Here is a 15536-nt window from a genome sequence, read left to right as displayed (position 1 = left end):
TTTGCCCAGGCTGCAGGCCCATGCTCTGCTTTGCTCTCTGCTGAAGAAGAAAAGTGCCCATGGGATCCTGCCAGTGCACAGCTGTATTTCATTTGCTGGGATTTGTATGTAGTGAGTTAACAGTGAGGTTTTTTTTTTTTTTTTTTTTTTAATAAAATCACTAGATTATATGCTATTAGTTGAAAAATGACTCCATCGGTGTTTCAGGAGGTGAAGTATTTTAACAAGCATCCACCAACCTCATGGACTATTTATAACCAATAATTTATGCTTAAAAAAAAAAAACGAAACGAAACAAAATGAAACGAAACCAAACCAGCCCAACCCAACCAACCAACTAACCAAAAAACCCAGCCTGTTGGAATGGCGTGTGTGTGTGTGTGTGTGTGTGTGTAAATCTCCATGTTGCCCAAATCAAATTACTCCTCAGCCCAACCACTAAGCATTTCCTTAAAAGAAACCTGCCCTGATCCTCACTTGCAGGATCCTCATTGTTAAAGAGTACTAGCAGGGAGTGGTTTCCCATGCCCATGTCATCCTAAGCATGTGTGCATAACTAAGTGCTTACTGTGCAGTTGCTCATATCCTGCCACTGCTTAAACAAACAGTATTTATATGTAGCCAGAGCACAACCCTCCAGTACCCCATTCCCTTTTAGCCACATAAAACTGCATACTTTTTATATTTTATTTTATTTTATTTTATTTTATTTTATTTTATTTTATTTTATTTTATTTTATTTTATTTTATTTTATTTTATTTTATTTTATTTTATTTTATTTTATTTTAATTTTATTTTATTTTATTATTTTATTTTATTTATGTCTACACAAATCTAAAGCTTCTGGGCTTAGAGGCTTAAGGAACACTCTCATTTTTCCTTTTTCCCCCCTCTCCTAAGAGGCAAACAGATTGTTAGCAGGAAGAATAGGGAACTGCAATGTGAACAAGCGGTAGACTGTGTTTATAGTTCTGGTTTGACTTTGCAAACCAAAGTCATCCTGGTTTGCACAAACCTAGTTGTCACAGTTTCATAGACCTTACCCCTTGCTTGAGCCAGCTGAACTGCCTCCCTGTGCCTTCCTGGCTGCAGAGCACTTGATCTGCCTGCACAGAAGAGTCTCTTGCCTGGGCTCTGTGCAGTCCTGCCCACGACACTGCCCCCTGTACACTCAGGGACTGATCCTGATGCCTGGTCTTTTGGTTGCTTCATGGGAATTTGTGTGCCAGGGGAATTGTGGAAGCACTTTTCTGAAGAAGAACAGGCATTGCATGGTACCAGGGTTGCTTCTGTTACGTGAGCTTTGTGTTGATGCAGTGCCCACACTGACATCCTGTGCAGATGAGCCTGGCCTTTAGGAACATGACGTCTGACTTCCTCAAGAGCTTTGTCTCACTGACAAAGAGGCAGTCATTTTGAAGGGAGTGTGGACAATGATAGGATGGAACTTCTTGCAAAGAAGTGACATTTAGTAATTAAATAATATCCTCAGAACTGCTCATTGGTCAGGGCCAGAGAGCTGCAGAGCTCTTTGGAGCTATGTAAACAGGTGAGGAGGCAGTGTGAAGCTCTTGTCACTTGGCAAAGTGAGATGCCAAGGAGAAATGGATGTGTGATGGGTGACACAATGCTGCGTTGCTCCTTCCCATCTACTGTGCTTCCTGGGCTGATCAACAGTGTAATTCAAAGCAGCTAGCAGTCAAAATAACTTACATATGGTACAGACTGATACAGACTAAGGGAGGCATTAAAGGCATTTTCCTGTTTCTGTGTGTAAGCAGTGCATGCAGGTCTCCCAGCACATGCTCATCAGTCACAGTGCCAAAGGCAGGCACCAGGGCAAAACTGGAAAGTGTGAAAGGTGAAGAAACTCTGGTGAGTTTCCTGCAACAGAAATGAAATGAAATGCACTGGCAAGACTCTCATGTGAATGAATTACATCTGATTGTTTTTGTGGTTATATTTGGTGGCATTAGAAACAAATATTTCAACTTTCAAACTTTTATTTATTGCTTTATGCTGTCAGATATTTTCCACATCAGTGAGAGGACATATCATTTGCCATCAATATTTCTAGCAACAGTACTTACAAGTTGATTGCCTATGGTATTTTGGATTTTTATTTTTATTTTTAATTGATGAGAAAATGTTTTATGCTGTGGTAGGTGTTAGCCTTATTTCTCCATGCATAAAACCTTTTTAAGAGCACGAGCTGGTACACGAGCCCAGATCAGTGAGGAGCCACTGCTGATGGTCTGTTTAAAGTACATTCCATGAGTTTGTGCTCAATTTTGTCTTTTTTTTTTTTTTTCATTTGAAAAAAAATCTCTTCCAGATGGACCCTGCTGTAGTACTTCTCTAACACTAAGGCACTTGTCTATTCTCACCCTTGCTGCCTCTGGCATCCAAAATGAATTGGATGGCTGTCGCGTTAAGGGGTGTAGCTGATTAACCGTTACGGGCCTGGTCAGACTCAGGGTACTGAACCAGTCGGACATTCACCAAAAACACATTAACCGTCTGGGGGTCCAGTCAGACATTCACCATCAACGCATTAACGGTCTGGGGGTCTGTTCAGACATTCACCAAAAACGCATTCACCGTCTGGGGGTCTGTTCAGACATTCACCAAAAACGCATTAACCATCTGGGGGTCCGTTCGGACATTCACCAAAAATGCAATAACCGCCTGGGGGTCTGGTTAGATTCAGAACACTGAACTATCATGGATAACCACCCTCACCCTCGTTGCACTTAATGAGAGTTATCACAATGCAATCAAGTATGGTTTATTACAGCAACAGATAATCAGGTTCTTTTGGATTGCCGGCGATAGTGACTGTCTGCAAAAGCAAGCTAGTATGCATAAAATACACAGGTGTTATAGGTGTTATAGGTGTTACAGATGTTACAGGTGCGCAGCCTGGAAATAAACACGTTAAAAGGATCAAAGACTCTATAGAGGTTTATAAGCAAGTATTCAGATCTCACCCAAAGGCGTCCCAATGGGGGGGAAGAGAGGCTCAGCCCGTCGACTGATCCCAGGAGTCAGGAGGTCCTAAGGATGTTGTCCTCGGGATGGTACCTCCCCTGACGGTGGTATCTTCCCTAACATCCCCTTTCTCTTGGGCCAATTTATATTATTTTCTATCTTTTAGGTGGAGCTTGAGTGGCTCTAGTCAAGCACATCTTAGTTATGATTGGTGTAAAGTTTTCCCGTCTCCGTTTAAAGTAATAGGCTCCGAGAAATTCAGAGCGCATGCTCAGTGAGGGGTGGTCGCATCTTGGAGGCGGGTAGCTTTTGGGATGGAGGTGTGTTCTGGTATTATAATGATATTATAATGAGCAAAAAGTACACTAGGGTACAGCATTTGTCAAAATATGACAGGTCTTTGGCTTAGGGTGGCAAAAAGTGCAGCTTTGTGCACAAGAACAATCGAGGCCCCACCTGATTACAGAGCCTAGCCGTGGTGTCTCCACTCCACTCTATGCTCCGTGCTGTTCCTTAGAGCTAGCACACCAAGTTTCCCCAGCGCGATAGCATCTAAGGTTGGGAGCCTAGGGAACGCTCAGATAATGCAGCTATGCCCTACCCTGAAAGCCTCTTCAATGCTGTACCTTTTCCTTAAAAATGGGAATGTTAGTTTTATTTTCCTAGTTACTTCAGGCATTTACACCACAATGGCTTAGTACAGGCTGTTCCAGATTTCATAACCATACTGACCGAAGAGAAGGGCTAGACTCTGTGGTTTCATTAAATTTTTAGTCTTAGTCTTCATCAGTGATCACTGAAAGAATGATAATGCTTAGCATCACATTTGCTTCTCAGAGTGACGGAAGCAGAATAAAATTTACTGTTGCATTGATGTCTCCATATGTGGGATTGAGAATGGGAGCAATTCAGTTTTATCTCAGTGAAAAGGCAGGGGAAGGCAGAAACATATAATAAGAGAAGATGCTGTAACTTTGCTTTTTTCCTTATAAATCTGGGTAGATAACATTTAGGTTGTGTATTATCAAACTTCATATCAAAATATATATTAAAAAAGTAAGAACCTTACAGCAAAATGTGATGAAAATAACTTGGTATATGCCTAGGTTTTAGATTGGATTTTTATCAACTGAAAACAGTTGGGTGGAGATGGTGAAAAGCAATGAGGGGGGAAATGATGATAAACCAAGATGCTTTTAGTGTGAGAAATATGTATGATCAATAGAAAAAGGATATCTGATTGTCTCTTCCCCTGCTCTTTTGCCAACGAAAGTATTAGACATTGTCTTTGTTTTAGTATCAACAAATAAAAACTGAGACAGTTAGTGTATAAGACCATTGCTATACTTACATATACTTTTAAACAAAAGCGTGAAGAAAAAGGTTAAATTGATTATTTCCATACTGTATTCCACAGCTGTTATGTAGGGCCATAGTAAGCACTAGTGACTCCATGCTTTCCATCTGTATACACTATGTGTGTATACACGTGTATATACAGTATGTGTGAAAATCTGACATTCAAAACAGTTTGAAAACTTCGATGTTAAGAATCAGATAACTGAATGAATAAAGTTAATTTTATACAAACTAGCTGAAATAATTAGTGACTCACTGACAGTTATCATTAAGAACTTGGGAGGACTTTAATGGTCTTGAAAATCTGGAAGAGAGTTAGCACTTGGTTCACCTTTGTCTACAAATTGAGGTGTCAGATTACACTGACAAAGAATTAATCAAATTTATTTATGAATCAGTGTTTGGGCACAAAACAAATAATGTGATCATTAGATTTTTGTTTAATAGGATAACTTGCAAGGAGGGTCAGAAGGAAGCAGTAGATACATCTTGGTAATAATGTTGACAAAGTCACATGCATCATTCTTTAAGCACACCATCCACTAGACTGTATTTCATTAGCCAAATTGGTGCAGTAGGGGTCAGGAAACCTGTTTATAAAAAGCTGCAGCAGCTATTTCAGATGTTGATGTCACAGAGGCCACTATACTTCCTGTACTATTTCCAGGACTTTAAAGCTGGAAAAAAGACCATATTGAAGAGCTCTGCGGGTTATGCCATGCTGGTGACCTAACAGTACTTCCAATGGCAAAAACTAGGATTCAAGTCTTGCTAATGTTAATAGACTGGATAAGAAATGCAGTGCCTAGTACAGAGGAGTGCAAATACCAGGCACCAGATGGATAAAAGCAACATGCAGTACAAGAAATGATGTATATCTTGTTAGCAGTTATACTGGACTATGAAGTGACCAAGCCAAATGTGAAACAGGAGTAGTCTTGATCTGAAGTGTGGCTGCAAAACATTCAAGACTGTTTTCCAGCTATTGGAGTGTGTACCCAAGTATAAGAACCCAAAATGAAAGAAGGTGCAGATAAAATAAAGAGATGGGAGGGGAAGAGTAGAGAGTCAGATTTTGGAGAGAAGCTGACAGAGTGAGTTCATATAGAACGCAAGATGGAAGAGGAAGGATTGGCCAAGTGTGAAAGAAGGGATCTTCTGATAGGTAGAAGTCAGCTAAAAAGAGCAACAAAAAAGTGTAAACTCTACCTACAGAGAAGTTAGCTTAAAAAGAACAAAACAAAACAAAAAGCAAAGCAAACAAACAAAACCTTAATTTACCGTTTGTATGATTACGGCCATATAGTAGGAAAAAAAAATCCAGCTAATGGCTACTTTGGAAAATTCTCCCTCATGGTTTCTATGGCTTTTAAAGGCATGCATGTAGACATACATGTCTGGAGTAGCTTAGTTGTGCTTACCTTGCCACAGAACAAGGGCCTGGAATGGGTCTCCTGTTGGGAACCTTTCAGCACTGCATTTGTCTGCTTGTTGCACAACTGTTTTTCTTTCTCAGTGAAAATTAGTAGGGAGAAACCTGGAAGCTTGCTTTGAAGGTTTTGAAGGCTTTTTGACTTGACTGGTAACTAGAGCCATATGCATGAAAAAAGAATAATTATTCTCTGGAGAACCTAAGCTGGTCTGCTGTTCATTTTATTATCAATGCCAGCTTTTATATTTGTTTTACTCAAAATGAATGACTGAGTTCCCATTACCTTCAGTGCAGTTGCTTGGAAGTTGCAGGGGTTGTCTTTGGCCTGCATCTGTGTGTGCATATGCTTATATGAGGTATTCACCTGCAGTGTAGAGGTCTAAAAAGTGTAGGAGGGAACACCATACTGGGGAAACTGTCAGTAAATGAGAGCAAAATCATCATTCCCTTTTAGAAGAGGCATTATAACATTTGTTCGAAAAGGGGCAACAGCAGAACCAGCTTCACATTCAAAACCTGATTTTGTCTTTGTTAAGAGAAATACTTTATTCATGTTTTCTTCCTTGTCATTCTGCTCATGAGTAGGATTCCTTCTATACACTTGATGCTTTAATGAGTTGCAAGTTCTGTTAATGAAAGTAGTGGGAACATATAAGAAAAGACTGAATAATAGGGGTAGTATGCATTGCTTCAGTCCAGGAGTTGCTGAGAAGAGTTATAAGATGTTTTTGATAGTTTCTGTGTACGAAAAAGGAATATACTTTTATGAGCCTATATACTTGCCATGAACTTAGGACCAGCAATGGCCTTATGCCTCTAGAAGAAAAACAGAGGCTAAAAAGAATAAAGCAAGGCAATTGAAGAGTTCAAACAGATCTCCGAGACAAGGCACAGAATCTTAATGACTGGAGACTTTTAAAAAGAAATTAAGACAGGGTTGATCCTGTCTTGCGGAAAGAGGATGATGGTGGATCATGTATGTTTCATGTAACAGCTGTTTGCTGCTGTGGTAATACAGAATAAGGACAGAGTACTTCAAAAGCTTTGCTACTTTGGCTTTTTTTAAAGATTAATAAACAACACATCAGACAGCAGTAGTTAACTAAGTATCCTGCATTACCTGTACAAAAAATATATATAAATACAAGTTTGCTTGTTTGTTTTCTTTTTAGAGAAGGAAAGTGTTCTTTTGGAAAATATTCAGAAATCTTACTGAGATGTTGCCAAGTCACAATTCACAGAACAAACACGTGAAATTAGATTCACACTATGCCGAGATGACACAGTGGCTCCTCCAGATCTGATCCTTTTTGTTTATCCTCAGCATGGTTACATAGCTACCATTCAACACATGATCATCTGAATATGCTTAGCTATCAAACAAATGTAAATACTTCCCTGTGCTGCTTTTTGTTAACTACAGTACTAGAAATATCCACCACATTATTATTATTATTATTGTTATCGTTATTATTGCTATTATTATTAAGGAATTGTCCTTCATTCCATGCATAACTATCATTTCACAAGTTAAAAATGCCACCCCTCCATCATGTCATATTTTATAAAGCACTCAGTGCACAGTGAAGCAGATCCTCAATTAAATGCAAGTGAAAAATACACTATTACCATTGATTTTAGAGGAACAAAATTCTGGGGAGATTTAAAAAAAAAAAAATAGTTTTATCTCGACAAAATAATGTACAATTATTAATATTGCACTTTTTATACAAGAAATCCTAATAAATATACACAAAAGATATACATTTACATACATAGAAAGACATTCTTCTTTTTTTTTTTTTTTTTAAATAAAAAGTTACACGGAAGCTTAGCAACACTATTTCTTGAAGACCCATTCGTAGTGAGAGCATCCACTGCCAGATGTGTTTTGAAGCAACCAAACTGAAGACAGTTTAATGTCATGTATCTGACACTGACCTCAGAATTAGATTCCCAGTTTTGCTGAAAAGTCCACGTTATGGAATCTGTAACACAGCAGTACTCGAACAGCCTTTCATTAATGTACCACAGGGCCTGAGCCCCACTGGGGTGAAGCACAGCCAAACCTTTGATTTAGAGATGGTTTCAAGTCAAAGCCTCAGTTCCAGATAGATCTCCTTTAAATTTTTATAATGCTCAAACCTCCTACTTTGCAAATCCCTTCTAATTTTAAAGCCCTATTCAGAGCAGAGCAGGAATTGCCCAGGAACTAAAAGGATGAAGTACTTCAATGGATGAATAGTCACTGCAATTGGCTAGGGAGAAAGACTCACAGACAGCCTGCAATGTGTGATGTTTGAGGCTCACTTTTTAGATCATATTTTTAGGGCGTTAAACCCAGGCTTAAAAAATATGCTGTTTAGTAGTACCCATTTTCTTGTGGGAGGCAGCCAGAGAGGAGCAAACTTATCAAAATTTATTGGTGTTAGCCCTCTGGGACGGATGCTGAATCTATTCTGTTTCTACTGAGTAGGAACAAAGCCAAAGATATCAGAAATTTTTTCTACTACTTGACTGAAAGGCTTGGCTGTCAGGAGAGAAAATATTCATGTTAGCAGGAAAGGAAAACCCACTTCCTCAAATTTCTTACCCAAACCTCAGCTCTCAAAGAACCTGAACTCTGGGAACTAGTACTCCTATTTATTCCTATGAAGTGTTAGTAGGATGTAGTATGTGAAGCAGCTCTTGTTACCACAAATGATATTTTCCCTGTCTGTGCTATGCACAGGACAGCATTTGCAGGTTTGTGTTACAGTCTGTTAGTAGCAGATCATACTTTCTTTCCTTCTCCTAGATAATAGCTAACATCACCACCTCATCTCTGTGCTGAAGCAACCCTCCCAGTGCTGAGCCTCCCTCACAAATACACTCTGGGAACTTTTTCAGATGTCTTCTAGACTCACTCACATTACACAACATTGTTCAACTTTCTCAGACATGACTCTAGATTCTCAAAGATCAACAGCTATCTCTCACTGAGATCATTTGAAGGCCTGGGAGGAGAAGGAGAGAGGGGTGTAGAAGGGTATATAACCAATCTTGGTTGTAATAATAGGCTTATAAAGCAAAATCATATGCTTATATTCCCAAACTACTCTAAGATAAATGGTTGGTATACTGCACAGATGAATGTTTTGTTTAGTATTTTTTTTAAATTATTTGTATTTATTTTTATTTTTTTTGCTTTGTTTTGTTTTGTTTTCTGCAAACCCTATGATCTGTCAAGCTGTTTGATTCTTTGATTCATGTTGTGGTGGTTCAATGTGATGCTAGGTTTACATTTTGATCCGCTTCCCCATCTATCTATTGGTGTATCCTCAAGTGTGTACAAACATTTTGGGGCAGCCCCACTCCTCTCAGGCCCTTTGCTGGTGGCATGGGATTCTTTGACTTTTTGTTATCTAACCTCATGATTATTTTGCTGCATTCTGTCTCCCAGATTTATAGGAGGGAAAACTTGTCAGGTCCCTTTACAACAACAATTTGTTAAAAGGTTTTCTTTTTCCTTTTTTTTTTTTCCTTTTTTTTTTTTCTTTTAAAGGGAAATAAATAAATAAAATGAAAAAAAAATCCATTCCATTTATATTTTCTGTGAAAGTCCTTGCCTCAGTGAAGCAAAGGCTGTGATCCCCTTGTTCCTCCATTTTCATTGCATTTGTCTTCAAGCTTTTCCACAAGTCCCACAGCAGCGTGATTTGAACTGGGTGAGCTGGCAAAGTTTGAGTTGCTTCACTTTCTCACAGTACCTTGTGGTGTCTCTGCACTCCACTACCAAAGGAGAAAGAAAAAGGAGAAATGGTGATGAGGCAATGAAAGAAGGGCTTTTTTACCTAAGAACATTTCATTGTGTTGCTGAGAGAGGGGACAAAAACAGCTTTGTACTGGGAGGTCTCACAGCGAGCACGACCTTGTCTTGCTGCAGAGGTTGAGTGGGGACTTCGTGCAGCCAAAGGCTCAAAGGAGAACATGGTGGGCAGCCATTTCTTTCAGAGCATAAGGAGAGCATTTGAGAGAGCTTTTGAACCTTCTCCAGCACTCCTGTGTCATCTACTGGCATTCTAGGGAAGCTCTAGGGTTTCCTAACAGCTGTTACATTGAAGATGCAGTTGTAAATCAAATGGAAACTTCTCTAACAGAGTAGCTCAAAGGCACTTTGTCCAATCCCATGCATTTCAAAAGAGTGTGTGGGAGTGCCTCCACGGTTGACCAGGTGTTGTATTGTGCTTTTCAAATATGTGTCAAAGAACACAGCCCAGGGTGGAGATGTTTAGATACTTTAACCTATATTTCAAATTCCCTAGGACTTTGGTCCCTAGTATCATTCAGAAAGCTTTTGAGGCCTGCAGCCTCCTGCTTTTGAGTTGCAGGTTGGAAAACTGTCCAGTATCTCAGCCAGACCTTGTGTGCATTTTTTTATCTGATGGTGTCCCGCTTTCCATATTAAGGCTGCAAAAAGGGTTCACCACAGGGCAGTTATACAGCTCATTGCAATAACATCTGTGTTTTTCTTCTTTTCTGTACCACTAATGGACAGTTGGACCACTTTACACGGTTAGCAAGGAGATACAATCCCAGTCAGCCCCACTCAACACCATTGCCAGCAAACTGCAGTGGGCACCTTGTCCCCTGTGTTGGGATGCTGAGGTTTGGACACTGCATTTTGCATCTGTTCAGGTTGGAGGATACCCAGGAAGCCCAGCTGTGATGCCAAGCACCACAGTTCTGGGAGATGGCTCTCTTTAGAGGACAGATAGGCCTCCCCCTGCCTCCTCCACCCCACTCTTCACATCCTCCCCTGTACTGGGTCTGGCTGGAATGTTAACTTTCCCTGCACACCACAAACCACCACATCCCCTCAGCTCAGGAACGTACTGTTCTCACAGGGCGTGATGTTGCAGCGCTGCCAGTTGGCTGGCCGTGGTCTCCAGGAGCAGTAGTGCTCCAGCACGGGCTTGTTGGTGCGGATATGCACGCAGTCGACGCGCCGGGACTGGAAGCCATAGTTTCCGCAGGTAGCCGTACAGACGGTCCACAGGCTGACTCTCCAGTGCACACCACAGATGTCAGTCCAGCAGTTCTGAGTGCTCAAAGGCCTACGAGCAGAAGGGAAAAGGGGCCCTGTCACTCACCATGCTGCACGAGAAGGAAGCGTGTGCCACTCTGGGCAGCATGCAAGCTCTGGGGACTGCAAACCTCACATGTTATGAATATAATTTGTTCAGAGCACTGTTTGGAACAAGTCTTCACTGGGAGCAAACACAGGCAAGCCTCATGCACTGAAAGGCAATCCTGTAACTACACTCAGGGATCAGACCCTCAGGTGTTGCCAGCTGGTATAGCACAACTGGAGTTAAATGACAATTTGAACAATTTGAGGGTTTGACCTAAATACCACTTCCCATTAAATGCCAAACCAGAGCTTCATTGAAAAGACGTAATGAAAGAAGTTACAGCCAGTAAAACCCATCAGAGGTTTATTACTTGCTGATGTCTGTAATCAGTGGGAAACAAAGCCATTTCTTAGAAATCCTCCTTTACTCTTTAGCCCTCTCTTAGAAGTGAAGATCATAGAAGAACATTTGGTTCTCTTCTTTTCATCATAAAGACAATTAAAATACATGATGGGGTGCCAAAGAGCCTCTAGCAGTAATTTTCAGCCATGTTTAGGCTTGATTTACATGGCTAAATCTTATGGAAAATAAATGTTTTTATGATGTCAATAGTGGAGCTTATCTTTAGGAACACAAAAGCCGTGGAGTCCATTTTATCCAATGAGCACTTGTGCTTAATTGAGAGATAATTGAATATTTCAAATATATATGTTTTTTCTAATTTATTTTTTAAATATTTTTAAAAATATTTTTAAATATTTTAATTTTATTATTTTAATATTGTTAATATTAATATTAAATATGTTAATATTAAAATTAAAATAATAATTTAATTGAGAGAAGTGAAGCTTTGGCGGTTCTTTCATTACCAGTAGAGCTGAGGTAACAAAAGTGCCCTTGGTCTAGGAAGAAATAGCGTGGCCTTTCAGTTAGGATTTGGCATGCCTAGAAGGCTCTTCTGTTGTTAGCTAGCGTGTTTTTTTTTTTTGTGTTTTTTTTTTTTCCCCTCAAATGAATGAATACTGAAGTCTGGCCTTAAGCTTTCTGAGATTTATGCCGCATAATTAAACAGGTTGCACCGTTCCTTTTTGTTACATACAGAAAACACATAAAATGTCAGTTAAATCACTAGTCCATTCAAAATCTATGTGAAAGACAGTGGATTCAGTTGTATGAGATTCCTGTCCTACCTTGGCAAGGTACTGCATTGATCAGATGACACAGAAGTCCCATCTTTGGTCTGGCAAAGTATCTGTCTGTGTTGTACAGCCAGTCGTGGTCCAATGCAAGGCCCATTACACTGTGAACACAGAAAAACACTTAAGGAGGTAAAAGGCAATGTTCCCCTCATATAAGACTGCTGGTGAAATAAAGTGCATACTGCTATACAGTGACTATGAAGCTTTCAAGCGGTTCCTGCAGCTCTGCACACTTTGGAGGCTGAGCACGCAGTCATCTTTTGTCCCAACTCACTCTCCTCCAGCAATATTAAAACTATATTTCGGTATCTGCTCTGTAGATTTATTACCCTCTCCTCTTCAATAGTTCAATCTTAAATACATCTGTTAGGGCAAATAAAATACTCTCACATCATTAGCAAAGAGCCTATGATCCATACAGGAAATCTGAATACATTCATTTTACTGTGCATTTTGCAGCTTGAACTATCACAATTTATGGGTAAATTGTTAATAACCAAGAACATATTGAAACAAGGACATATTCCACTACAAATAACATTTTAAAAGCATTGCAGAACAAGAAATGAAACCTGCAAACACAGCAGATCTGCAAGTTTGCTCCAAAAATGAAGTTATCCTAACCAGTTCAAGTGTCTCAGCTGCACGCTTGCTGTTTAACTCTTCTAATCCTCTCCTTCGATTAAACTGCAATTAGTTATTGGTATGTAGCATGTGTTTGTGTTCTTTTAAAATTAAATCAAATGTTAGAAAGCAGATTGTTTATTAAGTATCTGGAAATTATATTCTGGAACAGACTGGGGATTTGTTAATGTGAAGAAGGAGGAAGTTTTGGCAGGAGAGGGCTACTCTCTCTTCCACACTTCTATCTTTCTCCACTGCCCCTAGAAGCCCCATTTCACACTATCATGCACTCCTCACATAATGTTCACTTTCTGCTGCGATTTCTTCCCTTCCTGATAATTGGAAGAGAGAAGAAAATGACTCTACTCTTTCCCATGTCCCTTGTTGAGCAAGGTAGGTGGAAATGTCATTCATTGGAATGTGTAGAACACTTCTGCATTACCTGTAGGACAGGCAGTCATCATCAGCAATCTTGAGTGACTGCTTTCAAAACATTACGTGATACATAGCAGAGCTCAAATAGTCCACGAAATGCCACTAATATTAAATGGAAGGTGGAAGGGAAAGAAAAAGAATTAGTTCTGGAGGAACGGGGAGGGTAAGTCATCTGTTTTTCTCTGTTCTTTGGGAAAGCTAGTCACTGCACCTAGGCAATGTGGACCTGATGGCCTCTTCAGAGTATCCGATGATACTACTCAGACAGTAATTGAGACACAGAGCCACTGATTCAGTGGTACATTCCTAACTGTAATTAGATAGCAGGTAGTCTTCTGGCTTAGAGACTGAGCTGTATAGGCCCATGTGGGACATCATTTTTTTTAAGTAGAAGAAATACTATATCATAATGCATGGAGGTCAGGTGCAACAAATGAATTCAGATCTCTTTGATCATGTTGGCTGAGTATGATGTCATGGGGAACTGGATAAACCATAATGATCTAAAAGCAAGAATGAGGCAATTGTTTTTTTTGAAAGGATAATCCAGTCCTTACCTGGAATTCCACAGGGACTGAAAATTGGACAGTTTGTTTCCTTCATAAAGAAGGATATTTCCATGCTTACTCATAAATGTAATACAATAACTGGCTTCTCTTTCATGAGAGAAATTTCCAAAATACACAAGCAAGAGTTTAATGAAGATGTCTTCAACTAGTGAACAAAAATAAGTTCTAGTCGCTGAAGGTTTTTTTTTCTAACAACATCATAAGAAAACAGATGAGGCATACTGTATTGTGCATGATACTCTAAGCAAACACAGAAAGCATGTGGGTATTAATAACAAACTATTTTGTTACTTTAACCTCTAACACAATGAGATAGCATAATATGAGATAACTCTCTCTCGTTCATTGTGGTATGGTATAACCCTACATGAGAGTCACCACTTCGGAGATCTATGGACTAAAATGTACAAGTTTCTACCCCTCAGTCTGGACTGTCGTGGATTCATTGACCTTCACATATGTCTCAGTCATGCTGGAGTGGAGAGAAAAGGGAGGATAGTAATGACTGGTTCTAGGTTATAATTGAATGGGTGTTGGTGAGTATCTTTTCAAGAAATCTCAGCTCACAGGAAAAACAAACAAAACAAATAATAATAATAAAAAAAAACAACACAACAACAACAACAAAAACAAACAAACAAAAAGACAAAAACAAAACAAAGCAAGCTCTTCTCTGGATTCCCACAACAAGGGGATTTAACTCCAAATACTTGGAACATTTGGTATTTATGTAAAGAAACTTTTTAACATATGATCATTTTATGAAGCTGTAAGGAGAGAATTTGAAGATCTGAAAAACAGCATGAAGTAATCTGAAGGTGCTTGTATCCTCCTATTCTGTGTTTCATTGTGAAGCTAATCAAGAAGGCTCATAGCTTATGAGGTTCTGAGGCAACATCAGAAACATTTTAAAACTGTATTGTTATACAAAAACCCCAAACCTATCACGACCATCAGTCCTGAATCCTGACAGCCAAAAATGAGACACACTCCATGGGTGTTAAGGGCAATTTTAGACATAGAGAATGCTATTTCCCAGACTTGTAACCTGTCATTATAATGAAGATCTGCAGACATTTCTACTGTGGACAAAGAGGGGTCTGCAGTGGAAGTCCTATTCAAAAGCAGTTCTGGGGACTGCAGGAAGCTACAGAAACCCAAATATGCAGTGCATCAAAACTGGAGTTCAAAGAGCTGAGCAAATTAGTTGCCTTCTCAAAACCATGCAGACCATAGCCTCTCATCTTCTGTCAGCTTTCCTCACCCCACACTATGAGGCTGTTTTCAGACTGCTGGCATGCTTCTTACCTGGCCCCAGGAGGAGGCCACCCACTCGACACAGGGTTGCTTGTTACAGTTCTGAGTGTCCACGGGGCGCTTGGACACCTGGACACAAGCCTCGTTTGACATCGGGACAGAGCTGCCTTTTGCTGTCAGTCGCTGACATGTCACTCTCCGCGTCTGGATGCCTCCACCGCAGCTCCGTGTGCATGGAGACCATGAAGTTACCATCCATCTGTCAGAGAAAGGCAAGGAAGTCAGGGAGCACATACGTGCTGTGAGTGCGCTACCTGAGGTATCATCAGTGCCAACCAGAGTTTATGTGTTGGCTCAGAGAAAGGCAGCAATAGCTTGGTTCATTTGGGCCAAGACCCTGGAAAGTGCTGAGTGCCTCAGCCTCCTATATTAGTCACTGAAAACTTCTTATAGGATGAAAGCTGGGAAAATATTATATTTTTTATTTAAGTATCTCTCTGACAGTTCTTTGGGACCAGAATAATTTTTATTTTTGCCCTTACGGTTGTTTTTTAA

At 39.9% G+C, this 15536-nt stretch overlaps 1 protein-coding gene across 1 annotated transcript in view; it reads right to left on the bottom strand.

Moving 5' to 3' along the window:
• Positions 1-9447: 9447 nt before the first annotated feature.
• ADAMTSL1 (ADAMTS like 1) overlaps positions 9448-15536 on the bottom strand; it is a gene marked incomplete at both ends in the record, with an annotated part of 347299 nt that continues 341210 nt past the window's right edge. Inside the window, 4 exons of the mRNA XM_084305155.1 lie at positions 9448-9554; positions 10659-10879; positions 12088-12197; positions 15033-15240. Of these exons, the coding sequence (XP_084161281.1) occupies positions 9448-9554; positions 10659-10879; positions 12088-12197; positions 15033-15240 (646 nt within the window). The remainder of the gene's footprint in view (positions 9555-10658; positions 10880-12087; positions 12198-15032; positions 15241-15536) is intronic.

The sequence above is a fragment of the Netta rufina genome, assembly GCF_964035555.1.
Source record: "Netta rufina genome assembly, chromosome: Z".
Classification (NCBI taxonomy): Eukaryota; Metazoa; Chordata; class Aves; order Anseriformes; family Anatidae; genus Netta; species Netta rufina.
This window is presented reverse-complemented; position numbering and strand designations above follow the sequence as displayed.